The 26,398-nt window shown below is 38.3% G+C and overlaps 1 protein-coding gene across 6 annotated transcripts in view; it reads left to right on the plus strand.

Annotated features, from left to right (window-relative positions):
* Window positions 1-26,398, plus strand: part of triob (trio Rho guanine nucleotide exchange factor b) — a 192,518-nt gene that overhangs the window by 127,407 nt on the left and 38,713 nt on the right. For all 6 annotated transcript variants that reach the window (XR_009063064.1, XR_009063065.1, XM_057835071.1 and 3 more), the window contains 11 exons: window positions 321-387; window positions 2,157-2,266; window positions 3,400-3,469; window positions 3,952-4,041; window positions 4,154-4,246; window positions 4,336-4,447; window positions 5,013-5,203; window positions 5,302-5,403; window positions 7,318-7,457; window positions 7,643-7,742; window positions 16,506-16,758. Coding sequence is in view for 4 of the 6 variants with exons in the window: in XM_057835071.1 (XP_057691054.1) it covers window positions 321-387; window positions 2,157-2,266; window positions 3,400-3,469; window positions 3,952-4,041; window positions 4,154-4,246; window positions 4,336-4,447; window positions 5,013-5,203; window positions 5,302-5,403; window positions 7,318-7,457; window positions 7,643-7,742; window positions 16,506-16,758 (1,328 nt within the window). In the remaining 2 variants the exon portion in view is untranslated. The remainder of the gene's footprint in view (window positions 1-320; window positions 388-2,156; window positions 2,267-3,399; window positions 3,470-3,951; window positions 4,042-4,153; window positions 4,247-4,335; window positions 4,448-5,012; window positions 5,204-5,301; window positions 5,404-7,317; window positions 7,458-7,642; window positions 7,743-16,505; window positions 16,759-26,398) is intronic.

The following is a 26,398-nucleotide window of genomic DNA, read 5'->3' on the forward strand; positions in this document are numbered from 1 at the left end:
ATCCAATGCATTATTATTATTTATTTATTGTATTTTACTGAATCTGGGGATGTAATGTGTTCTCAGATTGGTGTCGCATGATGCCAACTAATCCCAATAATGTTCTAAATTCTAATCAATAAAAATATAGAATTTTGATGAAGGAAACTATGGTCTCATCAGTCTCCATGTTAATCCTTATAAAATGTGTACACACTGGTAGTCAACAGTTTAAGTTGGTAAAGTATGATATGATTGGTATATAATCACATCATAAATGTAATCGAGACAATTTTTGTTGTTGTTGTTTTTTTTATCTGTTCATGTCTTTGTCATTTTAGATTTATAATGGCTGAGTTGATCCAAACAGAGAAAGCCTACGTCAGAGACCTGCGTGAGTGTATGGATGTAAGTGAAAGACTACCTACATTTTATAGTAGTTACAATTTCACAACTGTAGAGGGAGACCTGGAGCAAAAAGTAAACGTTTCAGTTGAATTACTATGCTTACTAAAGCAGACACTACTCGCATACTAGTGAGTAGGGATGGGAATTGATAGGATTTTTACGATTCCGATTCCATTATCGATATTGCTTAACGATTCGATTCTTTATCGATTCTCTTATCGATTCTAGTTTGGGGAAAAAGAACAAACGTTTTGATTGGCATCGAGTTTGTTTAATCAGAACTCACAACCTTACAAACTCACAACGAAATCAAAAGAGGCCCAAAGCCTCAATGTTAACTGTGGCAATAAGTGGCAAATACACAAGAATGTGTAACATTTTACCGAAACATTTATCTAATAGAAATAAAAAATATTGGTATATATTGGCAGATAGGTTGTTGTTCTGCCTTTGGCAATATGTGTTAAAGCAGGGGTCCCCAAACTTTTTCCTGTGAGAGCCACATAACTTTTCCCTTCTCTGATGAGGGGCCGGGGTCAGTTTGTAACAGAAAAAGTGTGCCGATTGCAGAAGTGCATAAATGTAAAAAAATTATTGTTTTTCAGAAAGCCACAATCAAATAACCCTTTCTGGATTCTTCACGGAATGAAAGTAAAAAAAATAAAAATAATAATATAATAATAATAATTAATAATAAAAACACTATTAATTAAATAGATAATAACAAAATAACCCTCTCTGAATTCTTCAAGGAAAAAGGCCAGGAAATAAATAACACGATTGAGAAAAAAAATTTTTTTTAAATGGCCGGACCAAATGTGGAGGCGGGCCGTATTTGGGCCGTGGGCCGCAGTTTGGGCACCCGAAGAAATGCCGCATCCAAGCGAGTGAGCGAGCGAAGTGAGAGAGGGAAACACTTCTACGAGCCTACGTTCTTTGTTAATGTTAATATCTACAGAGGCAACGCCTGTATGTATCATCTTTTGTGTTGTTGTTGTTGTGTTTCCACTCGCGATCGGACACTTAAATCCAGTTGTGTAGTGGTTTGAACGATGTGCTAATGCTAGCGAACGAATGCTAACCATACTGTTATTAGCAGCTAATCATCGCTGATTTACGTTGATGCAAACCTGTTTGTTATTGGGGACGGAATTGATTTGTTTCATTTCTATTCTTAGTTTCACTCTTCAAGTGATGGTTGAATAAAGTCAGCAAATTATACCAACGTCATTCTACATCGGGAGTTTAGCTAGCTGTATACCCAGAACTGAGCTTTAGCCTCTCTGTGAGGACAGCGCAGTCGTATTCCCTCCCGATGCAGTTACCTCCACCTTGCAATGACTGCAAGTCGCTTTGTTGTAATTTTTCCTCGTGAAGTGAGGACACACTTTCGAGCGTTTGAACCTACGTGCTGTCATTTTTATGTTTATGGCTGCAATGCTCGTGCTTACCCGTCGTAACCTTTCATTTTCACACTTTCCTGGTGAAGTTTTGTCAAACTTTGGAGCGAGTGGTTCTTGGCGCCATGCTAGTTTGATGCGTATGGACAACAAGACACGTCACGACGCAATACGCGTCTTTAGGAATCGTTAAAGGGATCGTTAAGGCTTTTTCATTGTGATGTCGAGGCCTCGAAACACTCGGAACCGGTTCCGAATTGGAATCGGATTTCGATTCCCATCCCTACTAGTGAGGTTTTTAATGTTTTTTTAATTTCTTTTTGTTTGTTTTTTTAATGACTGAGTTTTAATTATCTATACTCCATGTAGACATATCTATGGGAGATGACCAGTGGTGTGGAGGAAATCCCTCCAGGCATTGTCAACAAGGAGCACATCATCTTTGGGAACATGCAAGACCTCTATGAGTTTCATCACAAGTTAGTTGCACAATTATATTTGACTTTTTGTGATCTGAACACACACACATTCAATGGGATTTTAGACTAACATCATTCTTGTCTTCCTTAACAATTTCACTTGATAATAGCTGTGGTATAGACAGTAAGTATACAGTATATAATCAGAGGTGGGGAGTAACGCGTTACATGTACTCCGTTACATTTATTTGAGTAACTTTTTGAGGAAAATGTACTTCTAAGAGTAGTTTTACTAAGACATACTTTTTACTTTTACTTGAGTAAATTTGCGAAGAAGAAAAACAACTCTTACTCCACTACATTGGGCTACACAAGTCATTACATTTACCCTCTTTAGTCTACGTATTAGATCTGTTTTTTTGGCAGCGATGCCAAGAGTAGCTCGACCAATTTCACCAATGAGACGTCGCAACAATAATCACATGACTCCATTACACTAATCTGATGCAAGCTCGTCGTTCTATGATCCCGCCAGCCTGTTCAATCACGTGGAGTCTTTAAAACATCTTTAAAAAATGAATATTTGACATAGAGCGCTGACCTCAACATGACTCAAAAGCGAGGATTTAAACCTCCCTCCCAGTTTTTATTTGGCACGGATTGACCACGGAAATGATCAATTTGATCCTTGTAATTTCATAATAGTAACTATGAAGGAACGACAGTGTTCACTATTAACTACTATAAACTAGGAACCATTTTCTCCACTAGAGGGCACTCATGCTTTTTGGAGAAATAATGCTTCATTTCTGTCTTTTATTTTTTCTCTCGCCGGAGTTCAATAATGTTTTTTTTTTTTGTTTTGTTTTGTTTTGCTTTTTTTGTATTTCTGTAATTGGTTATTGAACAGTATCATTATAACAACAGTTCATAAAGATGAGTTTGTACTGAAAGAAAAAAAAAGTTGTTTAAAAAAACAGTTACAATTTTACTGATTACTTGAGTATTCTTTTTACTGGATACTTTTTTACTTGTACTTGAATACATTTTTTTGGATGACTACGTTTACTTTTACTTGAGTAATATTATTTTGAAGTAACGCTACTCTTACTTGAGTAATATTTTGGGTACTTTACCCACCTCTGTACATAATATCCAACATGACTTAAACCAGTATGTTTGTTATTGTACAGCATCTTCTTGAAAGAGTTGGAGAAATATGAGCAGCTTCCAGAGGATGTGGGTCATTGTTTTGTTACCTGGGTGAGTTGTTTTTCTGCTCAGAATTACAAACACTTGTCAATAATTTATTTTAGTGTCAGTTCCAACTTTGAAATTCATGTTCAAACAAATGTTGTACACTAATCAGTAGTGTACAACAATTAAATTCCATTAGTGACTAATGGAATTTAATTGTTTTATGCTGATGAGTTGTCCTGTGATTTTTACCGGCAATATTTTTTTGAAGATGATGTATTGTACCTTAGAACGGTAGGGACAAATGGTTTTCAATTCAACACTTATCATCTTAAGTGTTAAGTGTGTACATTTTATGAGCAGCAAAATGTGCCCTTTAAATGGCAGGAAAAAGCATGTTGTTTGTTCTTCAAGGCAGCAGTATACTCCTGACAACACTTCCTTTTTAAATCAAAACGTTCTTAAGCACAGCAGGTTGCAAGTGCAATTACTTTATAAGGAACATTTACAATAATAAAACACCAAGATTTCTTACTTCAATCACCTAGGCTGACAAGTTTCAGATGTACGTAAACTATTGTAAGAACAAGCCAGACTCCACGCAGCTCATATTGGAACATGCTGGCCCCTATTTTGATGTAAGTAACCACAGTACTTGTCTTTGTTTATTTTTCATTTTTTGGGGTGATGTTTTTTTTCTTTCTTTTTTTTTCTATTTACAAAGACTCGACATACTGTGATGTTTTACAGGAAATCCAGCAAAGACATCGCCTTGCCAATTCTATCTCATCTTACTTGATCAAACCTGTCCAAAGAATAACAAAGTACCAACTGCTTCTAAAGGTACATTAGAGCAACCCCGAAAGAATGTACAATAAAGTGTGATAAATAATAATTCATGTTATTTTAATGTATTTTTGCTTATGTTTTAGGAACTGTTGACATGCTGTGAGGAAGGAAAAGGAGAAATCAAGGACGGTCTTGAGGTGATGCTAAGTGTTCCCAAAAGAGCCAATGATGCCATGCACCTCTCCATGCTAGATGGTTAGTCTAAACATAAGCACAAACAGACCCACATCTCACATACTTGTTTCCACAGTTTAAAATGTCACAAAACGGGTCATTTGAAGACTTTTTTTTTACACTGCACTTTTTTTTGTGTATGTGCGTGTTCGATGTGGGGCATGGCACATGCAGGCGCAAGGACAACAGCGGGCGGTGCTAGCATATGTCAACATTTAAAACTTTACAACTCTGCAAAAGTCTTTTGCTGTCACTTTCAAATAACTCTGCCACCACCTTTCCTTTTGGCTGTGTTTTCTGTAGTCAGGGCTCACTGCCATCTCAGTTAAACATTCAATTCAGTTGTGCTGGTCAACTGCAAATGTCCACTTCACAGACACTCCTCTCCTGGTATACTATGAAAATACTACATGAAGAGCATATTCTTGTCTATTAGCGCCATTAATTTCTGTTTTTGTCACTAAAACGTCGTCATTGTCATTCAGAGCAAATTCTTCAAGTACTGTATGACTCGGCATTCAAATTACCACCCACGTTTGCACAGACATGGACTCAAATCTTTCCTTTTGTCTTGGTGTTATTTCAGGGTTCGATGGGAACATAGACTCACAAGGAGAACTGATTCTTCAAGAGTCCTTCCAGGTTTGGGATCCTAAAACTTTGATCCGAAAAGGCAGAGACCGCCACCTTTTCCTCTTCGAGATGTCACTGGTTTTTAGTAAAGAAGTAAAAGATTCCAACGGGCGTAGCAAGTACCTTTACAAGAGCAAGCTGTTTGTGAGTAAAGGACACATTCATTTTTAGACTATATTGTGTTAATGCGTGTTTTTTTTTTTTTTTTATCAATGTATGCTATGGGATGTTCACATCCTCAGACATCAGAGCTCGGAGTCACAGAGCATGTGGAAGGAGATCCTTGTAAATTTGCCCTCTGGGTAGGCAGAACCCCAACCTCGGACAACAAGATCGTGCTTAAGGTGCAGTATTACCATAATGCAGATTCACCATGTTTTTACTTAAAGTACGGTGAAAAATAATTATTTGATCAGTGTACCGTAATTTTCGGACTATAAACTGCTACTTTTTTCCTCACATTTGATCCCTGCAGCAGATAGTTCAGTACATTTTATTTATGGATTTTTACAGTGTAATGAGCTTCATGTCTTTTAGTGTAATTACACCTGCGGCTTATGGTCCAATGGGGCTTGTATATACTGTATGTATATATGAACCAATACAGTTGGTGGGTGAAGCGTATCAGGTGCATCTTATAAATACAGTAACTCCTCATTAATGAAGACATTAGGTTGCACTTTTGTTTTAATTTTCATTTTAGATGTGAGAACTAAATACAGCATGTTTCCCAAATTAAAATCGTCTAAAAACAACAGTGTCACATTTTTTAACCTTTTCATACTAACTTCTCATTAGAACTTAATGACAAGATCACCTTTTGCCTTGGCTCCAGTACCACTAAATCCCCCAAATCTTACTAGTGTTCACCCTAGAGAGGGAACTGCCTCTCAGGCAAGAGGAGTGCTTTCTGCTCCTCCCACTGTGCCCTTCACACTGAAATTTTAGCATAACATTTGGTGGATCAAAAAGCGTGTGACAAACTATGCAGCTTGCATGCAGTGAGAATAAATTCTACATGCGACTTGCATACTTATGTAAACTGTACGTGTGACTTGAGTACTGTACTGAACTGGAAGATATTCTGTTTAGGGCAAGAATGTTTCAATCCAATCGCACATTTTTTGTTTGTTTTTTATTAATTACTCGCTGTATAGAAATTAAACTACTTACAGTACGTTCGATTAGTGAAACACTTTTCGTTGTAGAAAATAATAATACAGTATAACAAAACTTTAGCATGACTTTTAAAATTTTAAATAATGAAAATTTGTCACAATCTGTTTAATTTTTTATATAAATGGGAATGTTTCATCTATCACACTAAATTCTACCGTATTTGTAACTATAAGGTGCTCTTACAGTAAAATCTTAATTTTTCTCCTCAAAATGACAGTGCGCTTTTCGTATGAACTGTGGTTGCTGAATGACCTCGGACATATTTTGTTGGAGCACAATTGTATGATACTGCTCCAGTAAAGTGCTCAAGACGCACATTCATCAAATCCATGAATAAAACAGTAAAACTGATTATGAATATATTCATTTTGTCTTGCTTATCCCAGGTCAAGAATGTATAAATGAAACAATAATTACAGTGTTAAATTAAAAATGAATGAAAATGCAGCACATTGATTGCACTAATGTGTTTTATAATCCGGGGCATTTATAGTACGGTACTAACCTTTTACTTTTTCATCTGTCAGACCAAACTATGTAAGGTTAAGACAGATTTTTGACAGGGTTCTTCATATAAATATATGTTTACGTCCACCCAAAGTTGGGACATCCCTAAATGTTTTTAATGAGAAGATGTCTGGTAGGCGTCTGTCTATCTATGTGCCTCATTATGTAATTCATGATGACCATCAAAATCTGTTCCTTGTGTAACATATCACCATTGCAGCCTCAGTGCTTCTGGTGTCAAAAGTGAAGGAGGAAGCAGGATGCGTCAGTGACAGAAATTAGACGCTGACAATAAATATCCTTGTGAAGTTTGGTAATTAGCAGAAGAGACCATTATGATTACATCATTGCACCTTACTGCCGTCCCACCAGTTAACTCATTGACTGCCACTGACGGTCCTAGATTTGCAACCATTACAATTGGGATAGCTGGCAGTAAATGTTCATGTTTCAGTGCAACTGACGGCGATACACGTCCAATCCATTTCAACAGACTTACTAATTAGTGACTTTTACATTTGTGCATTCTTTAATTCATGATTAAGTGTAGTAGATGTTCTGTTTTGTTCCAGGGTTCAAGCATTGAAAACAAGCAGGACTGGATCAAACACATTCGTGAGGTCATTCAAGAGCGAACAGTCCATCTGCGCGGTGCTCTGAAGGAGCCCATTCACATCCCCAAAGCCACCACCACCAAGCATAAAGGCAGACGGTAGGCTAACAGAGCATCACTTGTTTGTTGGGCTCATTTTGACAGCACTCACTAAAAGAACGAGTGTAGTCTTTCGTAGCGTCCAGTTAACACAGCTGGGCTCTGTTTGAATCAAACAATGCGATTTCATCTAAAATGAACAATATGCTGACACGAGTCTGTAAAAACTGTCTATCCACCTGCAGAGATGGAGAAGAGCTAGACAGCCAAGGAGACGCTAGCAGTCAACCAGACACCATCTCAATTGCCTCAAGGACATCCCAGAACACACTGGACAGTGATAAGGTAGAGGAACGCACAAACAAACACTAAAGTGGACTTTTGGACCCTGTTTTTCTTTTAAATGTTAGCTCCAGTTGTCTAATCACTTGATCGTGTGTTCCAAAATTTAGTGATATGAGTTACCATACAACTGGAACAATATTTTACAGTGGTGGCTCGAGACTTGAGTCACATGCCTGCTGAGTTTTTCAGTTGTGAGGTGTAATTATAGCCATTTTTTGCTGTGACTTACAAATGCAAACAAAATATACAAGAGCTGTGGACAAGGTGAACTACTTCAAAATAAGTTGCACTTTGGCAAATACAGTGATCCTTGCTGCTTCGCGCTTCAAACGTTGTACCCTCAGTCCATCATGGATTTTTTTGTAATTAAAAAAAAAAAAAGGCAGGATTTTATAGAGATGTTGCATTGGATCACGTACAGCCTCTCACTCTGCCTCCTGAAGCTTCTTTGAACTTGCCAGAGAAGCTTGAGAGTACTACCTTTCAAAGGCACCGACTTGTTTAACCTGTTAAACATTGACTGTAGTGTGCTATGGCAACTCATTGTGTTGTGTTATGTGCTGTTCTAAACAGCATACAGTGCTGCTCAAAAGTTTGTGAACCCCCTCAACATTTTGGAATTTTCTATTATTTCAACCTGATTTCCTAATCAATCAATTCAGTAGTTTTTTTTTTTGTTTTTTTAACAGTTGTGTTGTCGAGACTAAATTAAAAAGAGTTTTCATCAACTGATGTAGGTGCAAAATTGAACTGTTTGGTCACAACCAAAACCGCCATGTCTGGCGAAAAGTCAACACTGCATACCACCAAAAGAACCTTCTCCCAACAGTGAAGCATGGAGGTGGGAATGTCAAGATCTGGGCTTGCTTTTCATCCTCAGGACCTGGACAACTCCACATAGTCCAGGGAATCATGAATTCTGAGGAATATTGTCAAATCCTAGAACATAACCTGACGCCATCTGTTTTGAAGTTCAAGCTTGGCAGAAGGTGGATCATGCAACATGATAATGATCCAAAGCATTCCAGCAATACAACCAAGGAATGGCTGAAAAAGAAGAAGATTCGTGTTCTGGACTGGCCCAGTCAAAGTCCTGACCTAAATCCCATTGAAATGCTGTGGCGGGACCTGAAGCGAGCAGTTCATGCCAGACGCCCATCAAACCTCTCTCAACTGACTGCGTTCTGCAAGGAAGAATGGGCAAAAATCCCCCAAAGTAGATGTGAGAGGCTGATTAGTCACTACAGAAACCGTTTGGTTGAGGTAATCTCTGCAAAAGGAGGCGCAATATCCTATTAACTGAAGGGGTTCACATACTTTTGCACACATGATATCTGAGTTTTTCTTAAATCAACCACTTTTGTTAAATAAAGAATGACAATATAACTATTTCTTTTGTTTCAGTCCATTATTTGGAATGTCAGTATTGTGGATTTGGGTATAACTTAACATTTAATAAGGTTATTTTAGTTTTTTTTACAAAAAATCTGACCATCGCTGTGGGGTTCACAAACTTTCGAGCAGCACTGTAAGTTGATTTGAGAGGACTTACTCAATGAAGCATTTAATAAAGAATTATACTTTGGGGGAAAAAAGGGAAAAAACATGGCTCATATGTATCTCGTTTCAATGCTAAATCTGAATAAATACACTGAACACACCAACAACAACAAAAAAGCTACACTTCTACTTTCTGGATTTTGATTATTTCGATTAAAAACGAGATCACTGTAGTCAACAATTCATCAAAGACAGAGACATTAATATGTATAATGCCTCCCTCATTATAAGTTTTCAATCAAACATAAAGAGAATTATGTGTTGTGTGTGTAAAACAACCGAACAACTTTGTAAAGGAAGTCCCTATTAGCTCAATGCTAGCTGTTGACATGCTAACAATTAGCATGGTGGTTTTAATACAATAATCACAGGCACGTATTCTCAGAGTTCATTTACTAGAGTAACTTTTGAGAAAAATGTACTTCTAAGAGTAGTCTAACCCTAAGCCGTAGTTTTTACTTGAGTAGATTTGTGAAGAAAAAAAACGCTACTCTTACTCCACTACTTTATGCTACATAAGAGTCATTAGATTTTTCCTCTTTTTTCTTTATATTACATTTATTATTTTTTTCCCAGCGATGCCAACAGTACAGTGTATCACAAAAGTGAGTACCCCCCTCGCATTTATTTACAGATAACTTTAAATGGGACAACACTGACAAAATGACACTTTGACACTAGCCATTAATATCTAAACCCCTGGCAACAAAAGTGAGTACACCCCTTAGTGAAAGTTGTCAATATTAACATACATGTCAACTGTCAATATTTTGTGTGGCCACCACTATTATCCAGAACTGCCTTTACTCTCCTGGGCATGGAGTTGGCCTGAGCTTCAAAAGTTGCCACAGGAATGCTCTTGCACTCCTCCATGACGACGTTGCGGAACTGCCGGATAATTGAGACTTTGCGCACCTCCACCTTCCGCTTGAGGATCCCCCAAAGATGTTCTATTGGGTTCAAGTCTGGAGACATGCTTGGCCAGTCCATCACCTTTACCCTCAGCCTCTTCAGTAAAGCAGTGGTCATCTTGGAGGTGTGTTTGAGGTCATTGTCATGCTGGAACACTGCCCTGCGACCCAGTTCCTGGAGGGAGGATCATGCTCTGCTGCAATATTTCACAGTACATGTTGGACTTCATGTTTCCCTCAATGGAATGTAACTCTCCAACACCTGCAGCACTCATGCAGCCCCAGACCATGATATTCCGACCACCATACTTGACTGTAGGCATGACACCCTTTTCTTTGTACCCCTCACCTGGTCGCCGCCACACATGCTTGAGACAATCGGAACCAAACAAATTAACCTTCGTCTCATCACACCATAAGACATGGTTCCAGTAATCCATGTGCTTTGTTCACGTCTTCAGCAAACTGTTTGCAGGCTTTCTTGTGTACCGTCTTCAGAAGAGGCTTCCTCCTGGGGTGACAGCCATGCACATCAATTTGATGTAGAGTGCGGCGTATGGTCTGAGCACTAACAGGCTGACCCCCCACCTCTTCAATCTCTGCAGTAATGCCGACAGCACTCCTGCGAGAATCTTTCAAAGAAAGCATTTGGATGTGACGCTCAGCACGTGCGCTCAGCTTCTTTGGACGACCAACCCGAGGCCTGTTCTGATTGGACCCTGCTCTTTTAAAACACTGGATGATCTTAACCACTGTGCTGCAGCTCAGTTTCAGGGTGTTTTCAATCATCTTGTAGCCTTGGCCATCTTCATGTAGCGCAACAACACGTCTTTTAAGATCCTCAGAGAGTTCTTTGCTATGTGGTGCCACGTTGGAACTTTCCATGACCAGTATGAGAGAGTGTGAGAGCTTGTAACAGTCACCTCCTTGAGTGGTCTTCCTCCCGACGTCCACCGCGCGGTGGCGCTGCTTTATTTATGTTGTATATGTTCTTCTTCTGTTATTGCTTACTTGTGTTGGGGGAGTTCGTCTGGGAACGCGTGTGTGCGTACCGCTGAGCTCCGAGTGACGAGTGGTAGAGCTGGAGTTATTTTTGACTATTAAAAGTGCATGGGTGGACGTCTGCTTCTTTTTTTTTTTTCCAGAAGGGTCCAGGGTTCAAGTCCCTGTTCGGGCGCCACTTGTAACGCTTGGCAGGGCAGGATGAGCGTATAGAAGGCAAAAAAAGAAGCAGACGTCCACCCATGCACTTTTAATAGTCAAAAATAACTCCAGCTCTACCACTCGTCACTCGGAGCTCAGCGGTACGCACACACGCGTTCCCAGACGAACTCCCCCAACACAAGTAAGCAATAACAGAAGAAGAACATATACAACATAAATAAAGCAGCGCCACCGCGCGGTGGACGTCGGGAGGAAGACCACTCAAGGAGGTGACTGTTACAAGCTGCACTACAAATTTGAACACACCTGCTCCCTCTGCACACCTGGACCTACAGGCTGACCCAAAAAAAAGTTTACACTGCCATAATACAACTTAAATGCCATGTTTATTCATCTTAGAATTAGAATTTAATCACAAATTATACATTATTGTAAAGAACATGTACAGTACACTCTATTTTTCAATGTGTCCTCCCTTAAGTGTCACAACAGCCTCCAGGCGCCTGCGGAACGCTTGACAGGTCTTCTTTATGTAGGATGCTGTCATCTTTTCCCAAGATCTAACAATGGACCTCTCCAAGGCTGCCACAGAAGGGCGTGGCTTCTTACAGGCACTGTCCTCCACAGTTGCCCATATGCTATATTCCAGGGGATTGAGATCTGGACTCTGGGGTGGCCACATATCACCTTGTCAATCAACTTTTTGGTCCGCACAGATCGGGCACGTCCAGACCCAGGTTTCCGTGAGGCTGTTCCAGTATCTTTCAGCTTCTTTTTAATTTTGTAGACTGCACATCTGGATATTCCCAGATTTTCTGCAATCTCAGTAGGTGTCAGACTGGCACGCAGCAATTCAGGTACAGCTAAAGTTTTCTTCATTTTCAGCAGAAGCACAGGAATTGTAGAGACGAGAGATTACCAGCCGCATTGAGTGACCTTAATGAATCACTTAAGCCTGACAACCTATTTAGATATGTTTCAATGGCTTTTAACCAAGCAGTCAACTGAGTGTAAACTTTTTTTTGGGTCACCCTGTAGTAACACTAACGAGTCACATGACATTTTGGAGGGAAAATGACAAGCAGTACTCAGTTTGGACATTTAGGGATGTAGTGTCTAAAGGGTGTCCTCACTTTTGTTGCCAGGGGTTTAGATATCAATAGCTATATTTTGAGTTATTTTGAGGGGGAAATAAATCAAGTCTATTATATAAGCTGCACGCAGACTACTTTTCATGGTGTCAAAGTGTCATTTTGTCAGTGTTGTCCCATGAAAAGATATACTTAAATACTGTATCTGCAGAAATGCGAGGGGTGTACTCACCTCTGTGATACACTGTAGCTCTACCAGTTTCACCAATGAGACATCGCAACAGCAATCACATGACTCCATTACCCCAATCAGACTCAAGCTTGCCGTTGTACGATCACGCAAGCCTGTTCAATCACGTGGCGTCTTTAAAGCACCGTAAAAAAGGACGTATTTGACATCAAGCGCTACCCTCAACATGACTCGAAAGCGCTGATTTAAACCTCTATCCCAGTTTTTATTTGGCACCGATTGATCATGGTTAACCAGAGATATGGGCCTTTTAATTTCATAATAGTAAACATGCAGGAACTACAGTATTCACTATTCAAACTAGGAACTATTTTCTCCACTAGAGGGCACTCATGCTCTTTAGAAGAATAATGCTTCATTTCTGTTTTTCTCTAACTGGAATTCAATGATTTTTTTTTTTATATCTTTTAATTACTTTGGCTTAGTGCGGTTATATAATGGGTTATTGTACAGTATCATTATAACAACAGTTCATATAGATAAGTTTATGCTGAGAGAAAAAAAATACCATTGTTTAAAAAAATAAAATAAGCAGTTACTCACAATGTTAGTCATTACTTGAGTATTATTTTCACTGGTTACTCTTTTACTTGTACCTGAGTACAGTTTTTTGGATGATTACTTTTACATGAGTTACTTGTACTTGAGTACATTTTTTGCATGATTACTTTTACTTGAGTAATATTATTTTGAAGTAATGCTACTCATACTTGAGTAACATTTTTGGCTCCTCTACCCACCTCTGCGTATTCTTTATCTTTTGCCCACAAGACTAATATGATTGCAGCTTATTGAGTCACTGAATACATTAGACAGCATTTCCATTCATTTTGAAATGGAAGATTAGAGATACAGAATCCTAAAAGAGGCATTACTGTACTGTGTTTCTGACACCCACTACTTTCACTTGTTATTGCACGCGATGACTGCAGCTTGTGGACATGCAACCATCTCAGTTCAAAGTGATTCCTTTGGAAGTGTTGTGTGACAGTCCATCTGACTGATTTAATGCTGTGTATGCGTTTGTGTTTGAGAGATTCACTGGTAGCTGGGACAGTCGGCTCTGGTTATATCTAGTAATAGCACCACAGAAGGCCCATCCTCCTACGCTCAATATGAGCAAAGCTAACAAACACATGCACATTCCCGCAAAAAATTCTATACTTATAAGTCCCCCTCGTTGTAAGGTGAAGCCTGACTTGTTTGTCCTCATTTTATCCTGCTTTCTCCTTTTTTTATGAAACAGTACATTTTTCAGTAGTTTATAAGATTCAGTGTATTAATAATGACTCATATGACTAAATCGTTTATGTGCAGAGTATCTCTTTCAAATAGATATTACAGGTCAATTTCCCAGCTTTGAATGCCTCTTTATCTCTCTCGCTCTCTGTGAGGATTCTGTGTGAACCTCTCATTCAGGAGGCGGTGACACTGGTGTGTTTGTGTATTTATTTTTTTGTATGCAAGGGCTCGTGTTCCTGTGTGCATCCGCTTTAGTGACTGACTTGTCAGCTGCTTAAGCCTCCCACTCGCAGAGGATGCTCTATGCCAGACAGGAAAGAACCCTTTTTAAGTCCTCACTGCTTTCACTCTACTGCTTGGCTTCTTAGAAAGAGAGATTGCTGACGACCCCTAAGTTGCTGGTATATTTCTGTTGCCGAACTGCTTTTAGAAGGCGTCAGTGGATTTCATGTATTGAAGAGCTCTGTGGTGTTTCTTGCCTAAATCGAGTTATATTGACTGTTTAAGTGGACAGCAGTGGACGGAGGAACAACAATTGATGGCTTATTGCATTATTTTTCCCAGTGCAAGTGAATGATTTTTTTTTTCTGTTAGCCGGCACTTTACGTGAGCTTATCTGTGGTATTAAGGAAGTCGTATTGGGTCTTGCCTTCTGATTTCTCTTGGAGTTGAGAACACTTTGGAGCATTTTTTTACAATGAGGGAGTGGAAAACAATGGAAAAATTGGAGGAAAGAATCGCACATCCAGTTTCTCAGCTTCTCAGCTCGCTGGCTTTACCACACTACCAAAGGGTATGTAGAAAAGCGTGATGGAAACATTTATTCATTGGGCAATGTGTAATGTAATCAGTTTTTATCCACTTACTTAGAGTTAAACCAAATACTAGGATTGTCATTTTTTCTGCTTTTATATGTAATTCTATTCTAGGTGGTTTCTAATCACCACAGTGCATACTTACTCCAATCCAAACAATTACTTCCATAAAGATAACAAGGGAGATGTATGATGGAGTGATTATTACATATTACATGGTTATCCATTTAACAATGCAATGTTTATTTCACTGTTATAGAACAGTAATGAATGCATCATACAAAGTGATGTTTCTAAATGTTCCCATTATTATACAGAAAAAGGTAGTCCAAAAAAATCATTTTTACCTTATTGTACCTTATTAAAAAAAATATGTTGATGTATCCCTGATTTATCTAACACTGTGACTGATTGTTTTTTTAACATTATATATATATATATATATATATATATATATATATATATATATATATATATATATATATATATATATATATATATATATATATAAAGCATCTCTTGTTGGAGTGTACACATTTATATTACACACGCATAAAGTACATTTTAAACATTTAGAAATAGAAACCTCTACAGGGGAAGAAGTAAAAATTTTAGAAAAGAAATTTAATTTAGTCAGGCATTTCAATTCCTATTATTTAACACAGCTAAGTGCCAGATCATTTTCAATATAAACAGCACGGTTTACAGTTAATGAACTACTGTATATAAAATTAAAACATCATACGTTCTTCTTAGAAATGTTTAAATTAGGGCTGTCAAAATTATCGCGTTAACGAGCGGTAATTAATTTTTTAAATTAATCCCGTTAAAATATTTGACGCAATTAACGCACAAATGCCCCGCTCAAACAGATTAAAATGAGAGCACAGTGAAAGGTGTACTTGTTGTGTTTTTCGGAGTTTTGCCGCCCTCTGCTGGCGCTTGGGTGGAACTGATTTTATAGGCTTCAGCACCCATGAGCATTGTGTAAGTAATTATTGACATCAACAATGGCGGGCTACTAGTTTATTTTTTGATCTAAAATTTTACAAATTTTATCAAAACGAATACATGAAGAGGGATTTTGATCTAAAATTTCTATAACTTGTCTTTTAAGAACTACAAGTCTTTCTATCCATGGATCGCTTTAACAGAATGTTAATAATGGTAATGCCATCTTGTTGATTTATTGTTATAATAAAGAAATACAGTACTTATGTACTGTATGTTGAATGTGTATATCCATCTTGTGTCTTATCTTTCCATTCCAACAATAATTTACAGAAAAATATGGCATGTTTTATAGATGGTTTGAATTGCGATTAATTGCGATTAATTACGATTAGTTAATTTTTAAGCTGTAATTAACTCGATCGAAATTTTTAATCGTTTGATACCCCTAGTTTAAATCAACATACATGTAACATACTCAGTGAAGTAAAAAAATGAAAAAAATGAAAAGAATCAACTGGGGAATGGTATGTTTAAGAGAAATTATCAAATAAAGCATACTCATATGATTACTATTTTTATAAGTTAAAGAAATACTCGTTATAAAAAGCACTGTTTTTTAAACTGAAACCACAACGTTATACTTTTCCTGCCATAATTTACTCTTCTGTTTGATGTTTCATTTTGTTGGTTGGATCACAAGATAGTGAAACTGACAACACGACTCTCAAGAACAGACTTTATTGAATTTAAAACTAAAAATGTCCTGTTTTTTTCAGCTGTCGGGTGGTTGCGAGCTGACAGTGGTCATCCATGACTTTGTGGGCAGCAACGGTGGCACCAGTGGGGAGCTGACAGTGCGACGAGGCCAGACAGTCGAGGTTCTGGAGCGACTCCATGATAAACCGGACTGGTGCCTGGTCCGGACCACGGACCGTTCTCCCGCTCAAGAGGGCATCGTTCCATGTTCCATGCTCTGCATCGCACACTCCAGGTCATCCATGGAGATGGAAGGGCTCTTCAACCACAAAGGTAGGAGAAGTCTTTTGCTCAATTGAGTCACTATATGAGAAGCTGATCTACTAAATAAGCACATTCAGTAATGTTAGACAAATGTGCAAAATTGCCACGTAGGTAATTTTGTGCTTTGTTGTTTTGTGGAGTTTCCGAAAAGCAGGTGTAAACCAGCAAACTAGGGGTGCGGCATCTAAGGCACCCCACGATTCGATTCGATTACGATTCGATTATTGAGCGATCTTCACGGTATTAATGATAATCGCGATTTTTTAATGCATCTTTCCCCCCTACCTTTCAGGATTTCTTTTTTCTTACTTTGTGGCTACTTCATACTTTTAAACAAGCTAAATTGGCCAGTATTCAATAATTAAAGCAGCCAAACAAATTTATGTCCGTTACGTTTTACTTCCAATCACCTAATGATCTAGCAGTAACAATGGAAACATGCCTATACAACGCAAAGCTGACCTTAAGATGCTCTTTTTCACAAGAAGGTGCAAAAACATTAGCTGTTTCAAAGACAGCACTTATTTCTCTCAACAATACAATAAAATTTGTACTGGTGGATAAATTCCACATTTTCTGGAAACAATCATAAAGTGCCTTTAAAAACAAGACTTCTTTTAACCAATATACTTAGTTTTCAGGGATTTCTGTACTATTTTGCATGTTTGTAGTGTTACCACTATACTTAATCCTGGTTTTACACATTCTGCTTATGGAGTAACTTTTGTACACTATCGAACAAAGCACAAATGGACATGGAAATACACGTTAGTGAATTTGCTAATTAGCATAGCGCTTGGCGCTAACAAGTTACATCTCAAAAACAACAACAATAGAGGTTAAACAGTACATGAGGGTTTGTGTACTCACCTCTTATAGACACACACGGGACTTAGCAACACACTAGAGAAATTTTCCAATTAACACTTGAACCTACTGCTGGACAACTGAAAGGCAAGGAGCAACGAACTATCTCTCTTCCCCTCTCGCTCTAAAAAATAACTTGCGCACAGAAGAGGACCTAAAACGCGACCGCCCTTTACTTGCCTGTCTCATACACAAATTTATTTTCTAGTATTTTGTACGTACAGGAGTAAATCTCTCACTCAGTAACTTCCGCTGCAGCCATCCTCACCTTGTGCGTCCCTTAAGGTGTCCAGGCAGCAGACATGTCTCTTCAATTTCGTGCCGCTAGCAACGGCTGCCATTAAGTTATTAGGGAAAATCATTGTTTTTGAACATTTATAAATTGTAATCGAATCGTCTCGTGTCGAATCTCGATTAATCTAATAATCGATGTATTGGCACACCGCTATAGCAAACCATGTCATATAGGTATAGATTTTCCGTTAAATCCCCCCCTTAAAAAAAATAACATTTTTTTCTATTCAACAATTTTATTTTATTTTTTTTAAGACCAAATGTGAAGTAAGGTTTGGCCACCCATGTTTTTGAATAATATCATTGGCTAAACAATTATAAGCATATTTTCGTTATTTTTTTTAACGCAACCCTTCGAGATTCGTTGTTTAACCCTTAGCAACGCCCTTGACAACGAAAATGCTTTTCTTCGACAATCTTCGGAAATCTTCGGAAATTACGTCACACAGAGAACTGCGAGGGAAGTCCGCCATAGAACAGTATTGCTTCTCGGTAAGATGCCACGGCAGTGTGTGACGATGTATTGTTCTCAATCTAAAGTAAAGTTGTCTGAGTGGCCAAAGGATAGCAGGGCACATAAACTGACATCTTTTGTTCGCACGAAGCGAATGAATTTCACGCCACCATCGAGTACTGTTCTCTGCTACAAACACTTTGAAGATGCCCGCTTCCTCAACCGGTCTGCTTATGATTAAGGATTTGCAAAAAAGAAAGTGTGATTTTTGGATAGATGACTGATGAATCTGTCAAAGCAGAACCGCCAACTGTTGTGGAGTGAACAGTAGAAGGTAGAGAAGTTAGCCGAAAGGTAACTCGAGGCAATCCCCGATCATAGTTGTATTGAGTTCATTTTGCCTACACTTATAAATTTGTCAAAACTTTTCTTTTATCCCAGGCAATAGTCGTTGGTTTATTTACCTGACATGTTTCGGCAAACACTTCCGCCTTCGTCAGAGGGTCCGAAGGCGGAAGTGTTCGCCAAAACATGTCAGGTAAATAAAAGCTAATGTCGCTAGCTTCTACTGTTCATTCCACAACATGATCGGGGATTCGTCAAAACTTTTCTTTAATCCCAGGCAATAGTAGGTGGTTTATTTACCTGACATGCTTCAAATCATAAAAATAATAACAGCCTATATCTTACCAATCTTGTGATCTCGATGGGTCTTGTCTCCATTCCATGTCAGGTAGTCTGGGCACATTGTTTGCATCCTGATTAGCGTCTGGCTAATACATGTACGGTCCAACATAAAATTCCAACCTCCTCCTCTTCCTCCAACTCTTCAAAAACTTGGATCTCCTCACTTGCGCTCAATCTGTTGCTTATATCGCTGTTTGAATCATTGTTTCAAGGGCTTTGTATGGCGGCCGTATGGAGCGCTGCCCATCGCTGTTCTCGGTGTGACGTATCACTTCCGGGTTCGTCCACTTTCAGGCTCGAACTTCGGAAACGCGATTATTTTGTCAAATATACAACATATAAATTATTTTTTCATGCTTTATTTGTTGGGCAATGTTTAATTACTTTAATTCAGACCCTATTTGGCATTTTATGAAATTACTTCACATTTGGTCTTTAACTTCTGAATAATATAAACAGGGCTGACTTGTAGCGAGTCACAAGAAGGAGTCATGCCGTGCCTATTTTATATACAATTGTGCAGCTGCACCTGGAGTACCAGCGGGGAAGCTCCCCAAAATTTTGGAGGTCAATCTGCCTCACGAGTTCGACTCTAGAGAAAAGAAACTGAGAAAGGAGGAGAGTTATGAGACATTATTGGTACTCATACTGTTTGTCTTACGTATGGACTCACTGACTCATCCACTTTGATTGTTCATTTGCTATTATTATGTTAATAGTCCATAAGTGGATGAGCAGTGGATTATTTGCCGTCTCAATTCAAACCCCTCCACACGTACAGGAGCTTTTCATGTTTGCTCATAAACTTCATGCAAATCACTTTTTTACCAAACAGAACATTTCAAACCAGCTTCTTTTGTATCAGGTTAGAACAGAAAATTTGTCTCAATCGGACTACAGCTCACACCTCCGAATGAGTAGGTTTGCTGGGAGAAGACACATCTAGTGCGACCACACACCAAGGCAAAGAGTACAACAAAGAGAATGAATGTGATTAAAGAAAATTAATGAAGATAATTAATCATTTGTTTTTTTATTTGTATTATGGTTAGACAGATCAGTCATTTTGTGTTGTATTTGTATTGGAAGGAACTGACTGTCAGTGACCTAACACAGATCAGTCATTTTGGTTCCAAAGGAGACGTTTGCAAATCCAACTGCAAAATAAGACATACAATCCCAAGATGGAAACAAGCCGTGAGCACAAGCATTCTTGGATGTCATTGCTTATGAATTTGCACCACGTTAAAGTGTAGCATAAATATTCACAGATCTAACCATCAAAGTCTCTTTAATCTTAAAGTGGGTGAGTGCAAGGCAGCTTGTTTCTATGGCAATATGGCATACAAATATTGTGTTTGCGCTTTCATGTTATGTTTATCTGTACAAGAAATATTGGAAGTCACAGCTTGGGTTTTAGCTGAGTGGTTACCTTATGCAGCCATGGAAGGTGAGACTGCTTATCTAACACTTCTAAGTCGTTCTCATCTTTATTTTGCTGGCAGAGGTTCATGTTTTCAGCTTGCCTTTCCATGATTCCAATGTTTGTAGGTTTTATGAGGCCAGAGAGAAAGCTAAAAAGAGTTCTTTCTACAGGGAATGTTGAAGCTTAACGAATGCAGTAGACACGCATGACAAAAGGTCTTTGCCACTTGATTACGTATTCCTTTGTGTTTGCTGACTACCAAGGAAGTAAATTTGTCCCAAACTGTAAAAGTGAGAATGTTCAAAGGATTACTACAGAGTAACATTTTTCAGCAATTCCTGAAAGTAAGGAATAAATGACTGTTAGAAGTCACTACAGTACGTGAAAACAAATGTAGTTTTTACATTGTATGTGTCAAAGATGGACTCAGTTGTCTTTAATCATATTTTGATGTACTGACTAGGTGGTTCCTGAGTTGTGCAGCTACGGTTTTAAATGGGGTATTTTATCAATCAATTTCTGAATTTTGTTCTCAATCTAAAGAAATGACTTGGGGTATGTCAGAAATTACAGCTTTGATGAAAGGGACTTTGCAAGGTGCAGAGAAGTGATGTTGTATGTACATTCTTAAGAGGAAATACTCATTCAAGTGCTGAGTGACTAAAAGAAAGCTCTTTAGTGTGTCTGAGTCACACACAATAGATCGTCTCAGGTACTTTAAGCTGTCATTGTCAAGGTTTCAGTTGCTGCAGTTAAGAGAAAAGCTTGCAGTGGGCAACAATCGAATATGACGCACTTTTTTTTTCAACTAAATACTTTGGCTGCTTTGTTTGCATTTCAAAACCAAATCTATATTTGTTTTAAGGCATGGTGTACAACTTCTGTGCATCCTCATGTCTGTAAAATATGCACCCGCCCCCTCAAACTAAGTGGGTGTGCCTACAAATGGTAAATCGGCAGATGCACTGCGTGTATCCAGACGTTCCCCTAGAACACATACAACATAGGCTCGCCCACTGTCCTTATAGCATCCCACTCATGAGGGAGGGAAGGAGAAACTCATGCTGCATTTGATTTTTGTCTTTCTCCTCGCTGTGGACTTAATACTTAGTCTACATCTACTGGGAATTTATCATTCTTGAGAATGCATTCTAGCAATTAAATGTGGAGGCTTTAAGAGATAGGTTCAAGAAGGAAATCCTGAGGATACATATTTGACTGACATGGCCCATGGGATCCAGTCGGTTTACCCTTTTTGCCCCATGGATTCAGCACAGCAAGGTCACTCTCATAACTGCAAGTTCTGGTTGCTAGATCTGGGTAAGATGCCGCTACCATATTCGCATGATTTTTCTGTCAGTCTTGTCGCAGTTTCATGCAGTTTTCTACAGCATACAATACATAACAAAGTAAATAAAATTGCTTTGCGAATTTTAAGGTATTTAAGGGAGATCGGATTTTTAATCTACGTTTTCAATATGAAGAAATGTGTAGTGGACTTGGTCCAAGTCAGTGGACTTGGTCGGATGATCGAGCTTGATGTTTTAGAATATGTTCAGCAGAAGAAGGCAATTGACTTCTTGCAAACTGTTAGTCTAAAAATGCAATTTTTGACGAGTGCTTGGTCCACTCCCTTATCTAGCATGCCAACTCCACACCCTTCCTAAATGTGGCTTTTGGTTACTAGAGCTTTTCACCATTGTCCTCAGAACCACACAAACCCAATGGAACTTGCCTGCCCACTGCTCCTAAAAAGCATGCCTCCACCCTCCACTGACTCATGTTTGTGTTACTCCAAGATGTCCTGGGGATTTTTAGACCTCACTAAAGATGCTCTACTGGTGACACGTCTGGAATCTCAGGCATGTTCCTGCAAAGCCATGGCTGCTTTTCAAATTATCCCCCCCCCCCCCCCTTTTTTTTTTTTTTTTTTTTTTTGAGAAACAAGCATGAATGCAATTGGCTATATACCAGTATACAGTGCCCTCCATAATTATTGGCACCCCTGGTTCAGATGTGTTTTTTAGCTTCTAATATTTTTTTAATTCAAATAATATGGGACCTTGATGGAAAAAAAGAAAAATCCAACCTTCAGTACAAGTGCATATATTCAGTGGGGAAAAATGTCACATAAAGAAATAATTATTTGACATCAAATAATGTGTGTCACAATTATTAGCACTCGTGGTGTTAATACTTTGTACAACCCCCTTTTGCCAACAAAACAAGATCTGGGGACTGAGATGGCCACGGGAGGAGCTTGATTTTGTGTCTGGTGAACCATTTCTGTGTAGAATTGGCCATATGTTTAGGGTCATTGTATCGCAGAAAGACCCAGTGACGACCCATCTTCAGCTTTCGGGCAGAGGGCAACAGATTTTGATTTAAAATGTCCTGGTATTTCAAAGCATTCATGATGCCATGCACCCTAACAAGGTTCCCAGGGCCTTTGGAAGCGAAACAGCCCCACAGCATCACTGACCCACCCCCATACTTCACAGTGGGTATGAGTTGCTTTTCAGCATGCGCATCTTTTGTGGCACGCCAGACCCACTTAGAGTGTTTGGTTCCAAAAAGCTCAATCTTGGTCTCATCTGACCAAAGCACACGGTCCCAGTTGAAGCCTGGGACCGTGCCAGGCCATCATGCTGTACCTATTTAGCCTGTTGTTCTATTTAGCCTGTTGTTCTCTATTGTATTTTAAAATGCCTTTCAAGATGACATGTCTGTTATTGGTGCTGGATTCTATCAAATAAATTTCCCCCCAAAAATGCGAATTATACTCCGGTGCGACTTATAGCTTATGTTTTTTCCCTTTTCATTGCACATTTTTTGGCTGGTGCGACTTATACTGAGGTGCGACATATAGTCCGAAAAATACGGTAAATTGATTTATGAGAATATTTACTGTTTGGAAGCATAAATACCGGGGACATAGATAAATAAATTTTAAGTTAAACAAAGGCTCCAAACGTCCAAACAATTATCTACCATCAAAATAGATGTCGATTCCTTTCATAGTTAATTAGTTGTCCATTAATTGACTATTTTTACACCTCTATCATATTGTTTTCGATGCAGATGCATTGATCATTTTGAATTACCGGTAAATCAGATTTAGCATAGCTGGCTTTTATGTCCTAAATAGAAAAACAATTAAGATTGGGACTGTTCAAGATCAAAAGGCAGATACACGAGAACATAGCCTCCTTTTTGTGATAAGAATGTAGATGTGAAAATGCTAGTCCTGGTCTTTTTCTTTCCCTCAGCTGGGCCAACAGTTTTTTTTAGGAGTCGTAACATTCAAAGTCTATGTACACAGCAAAGGGCAAAGAGCTAGACCTTTCTTTGTATGTGTGTGTCTTCAGGGGTTATTTTCTACTTGGCAGGAATGTGTCAAGGCTACTGACCTCATGTTTCACCATTGACCCTTTCCTTAGACCTGTGTGTAGTTATATTAAACAAATTCATTTACTTAAACCTCTAATCCAAAATATTGTCGAGATATTTTTTATTTGTTTAATAAATTCAAATTCCAGTGTTCCATCAATAATTAGGGCGGTAAGAGTTTGATATACTTACTGGGACAGTAAGTCCAACAGTGAAAACATTTTGTTTGACGAAAGATGAAGAATTTCAGCTTTATTTCTTATTATCTGGCTGTCTGCTGGTTATTTTTATAAGGAAGTTTGAAAATGCAACTTTTTTCTGGTTCATAAAATAACACTGCCTTATTGACAGTCAATGTAACTGTCTTTGAAGTCTCACACTTTTTGTGTAGAAATGTACACGTAAGAATGATTTGTCATTTGTTAGATAACAGTCTTTGAGGGCTAACATTGCTAAATGCTCTGGCCTTGTGATTCATCTTGATGCAGACTTAAATGATGAAAATGTCCATGATGACTAAAACCAAAAATACAGCAGTATGTATTAGGTGCTATGAAAAGGTTTCCCATTCAACTACTTTATATGTACTTCTTATCCTCATTTTGATCACTGGTAAGCTAGAGTTTAGCCAGTTTGACTAAGGTAGGGTACACGCTGAACTGGTTGAGGGTTTGTGAGCCGTCACAGGGAAGGTATATCCTAAAATCTTGGGATTTACACATCATATGTAAATAGCTATGCTGTTATAATTTATATACTGTGATTTTCGGACTATAAGACGCTACTTTTGTCCCTCATTTTGAATCCTGCGGCTGTTTTGTTGAGTTTTGGTTAATATGTAACACTTTATTTGACAGCGGCGTCATAGGATTGCCGTAAGTGGTACCAGATACCATAACTAGCAATTAATCAAACAACTGGAACAGTTACTGAAGAAATAATTAGCACAGAACGTGAGTTTTGATTGTTACTTACATATGTAGCGCTGTAATGCATGCGAGGAGGCATGTTGGACGAAAACAGTGTTAACAGCAGGTGGCAGCAGAGATTGACTGTCTCCTCCAAGGGAGCAGTGATGGCCAAATGAAGCTTCTTGAAGCAATGAAGCTTCATGGTGGTTCATTTGGTCTTATGACAGACTTATGATGCCACTGTCAAATAAAGTGTAATTATCCCATAATACAGTGAGAACAGCTGCGGCTTATAGTCTGATGCGGCTTATTTATGAACACAGGCCGTTTTCCTGTCAAATTTGGTGGGTAGTGGCTTATAGTCAGGAGCGCCTTATAGTCTGAAAATTTTGGTGAATTATATAGAGTACAGTTGTGCGATTTAGTTAATAAATGCAGGATATGTGAAATATAACAAGCACCAGGACCTAATTAGCTCAAACCAAATATGGACACTAATCATCTTTTCATTGCTAATTTCCCCGTGCACGTGATATGAGAATACATGTTTCATATGACCAATTTTAAAAAGCCGTTTTTACGGCAGAATGAATACACCTTCACATACTGTTTTATATATTACTAGCATAGGCTTAAACCAGAAATATGAAGGACTGTGTTTAAGTCTGGTCAAATTTAAGAAGGACACCATTCCCTTTCCGCCATCTTAAGTCTTATGTACAGCCTGCATCACATGGCAAAATACTTGACGGTTTAGACAATTAAATTTTATCCTCTAACATTTTCAGTCTCTGCATGTCAAACTGTAACTTCTTATCAAGCCCACTAGCTCTTCAAGATGTTCAACAATTTGAAATGCCACATGACTTAAACTATTTAAACAACGATGTAGGCGTAGTCTGTGAGTCAGCATCAGCCCCCATACATATATACTTTTTCATCTTCCCCTGTACCAAGAGAGAAGTATGTGATTAAGTTCAGTTTGAGCTCAAAAATCTGCATAATACTGACCCAGCCTTTTAAATTACCATTTTCAAAGGCTTATCATTAAGCTGTGCTTATTACATGAATGCTGGTTAATGTTCTTCAAATGCATAAGGTGGAAAACACTCAGGTGACTTGAAGTTCCACTCTTGACCTCTAATTTGGCCGAATTTCAAAATTGTCCGATATGCATGTGTGATACATCATTGGAAAGCTTTAAATCTTTACTTACTGGGAGAAGAAACATTTTGAATAGGAGGGCATTCTTTGACACCTTAAGAGTAGGTCAAATCAGGTGGGTGAAAATTAGACGTTATAATAGCGCTGGCACCTTTTTAAAATATTTACACTTTTGAACGTTTATTTATTTATTTTTTTTAAATTTTTCGTTGTTTGGATCAATTATTTATCATCTAAAATATCGGGGGGAAATGCGACAGCAGCAAAACAAAAAAAATACAATTAAATAAATATTAGACCTCGGTTAATGATTCTAAGCTAAAAATGATAGACAATTCAAATAATAAATATAATTGCTTACTTTCTTCTTATGGCTGGGTTAAAACAAAAGCGGTGGCGATGTGTCCGTAAACATGGGTCTCCGGAATAAAACAGACAAATTAAAAATAATCCAGG

This window comes from Corythoichthys intestinalis, chromosome 4, assembly GCF_030265065.1.
Source record: "Corythoichthys intestinalis isolate RoL2023-P3 chromosome 4, ASM3026506v1, whole genome shotgun sequence".
Lineage (NCBI taxonomy): Eukaryota > Metazoa > Chordata > Actinopteri > Syngnathiformes > Syngnathidae > Corythoichthys > Corythoichthys intestinalis.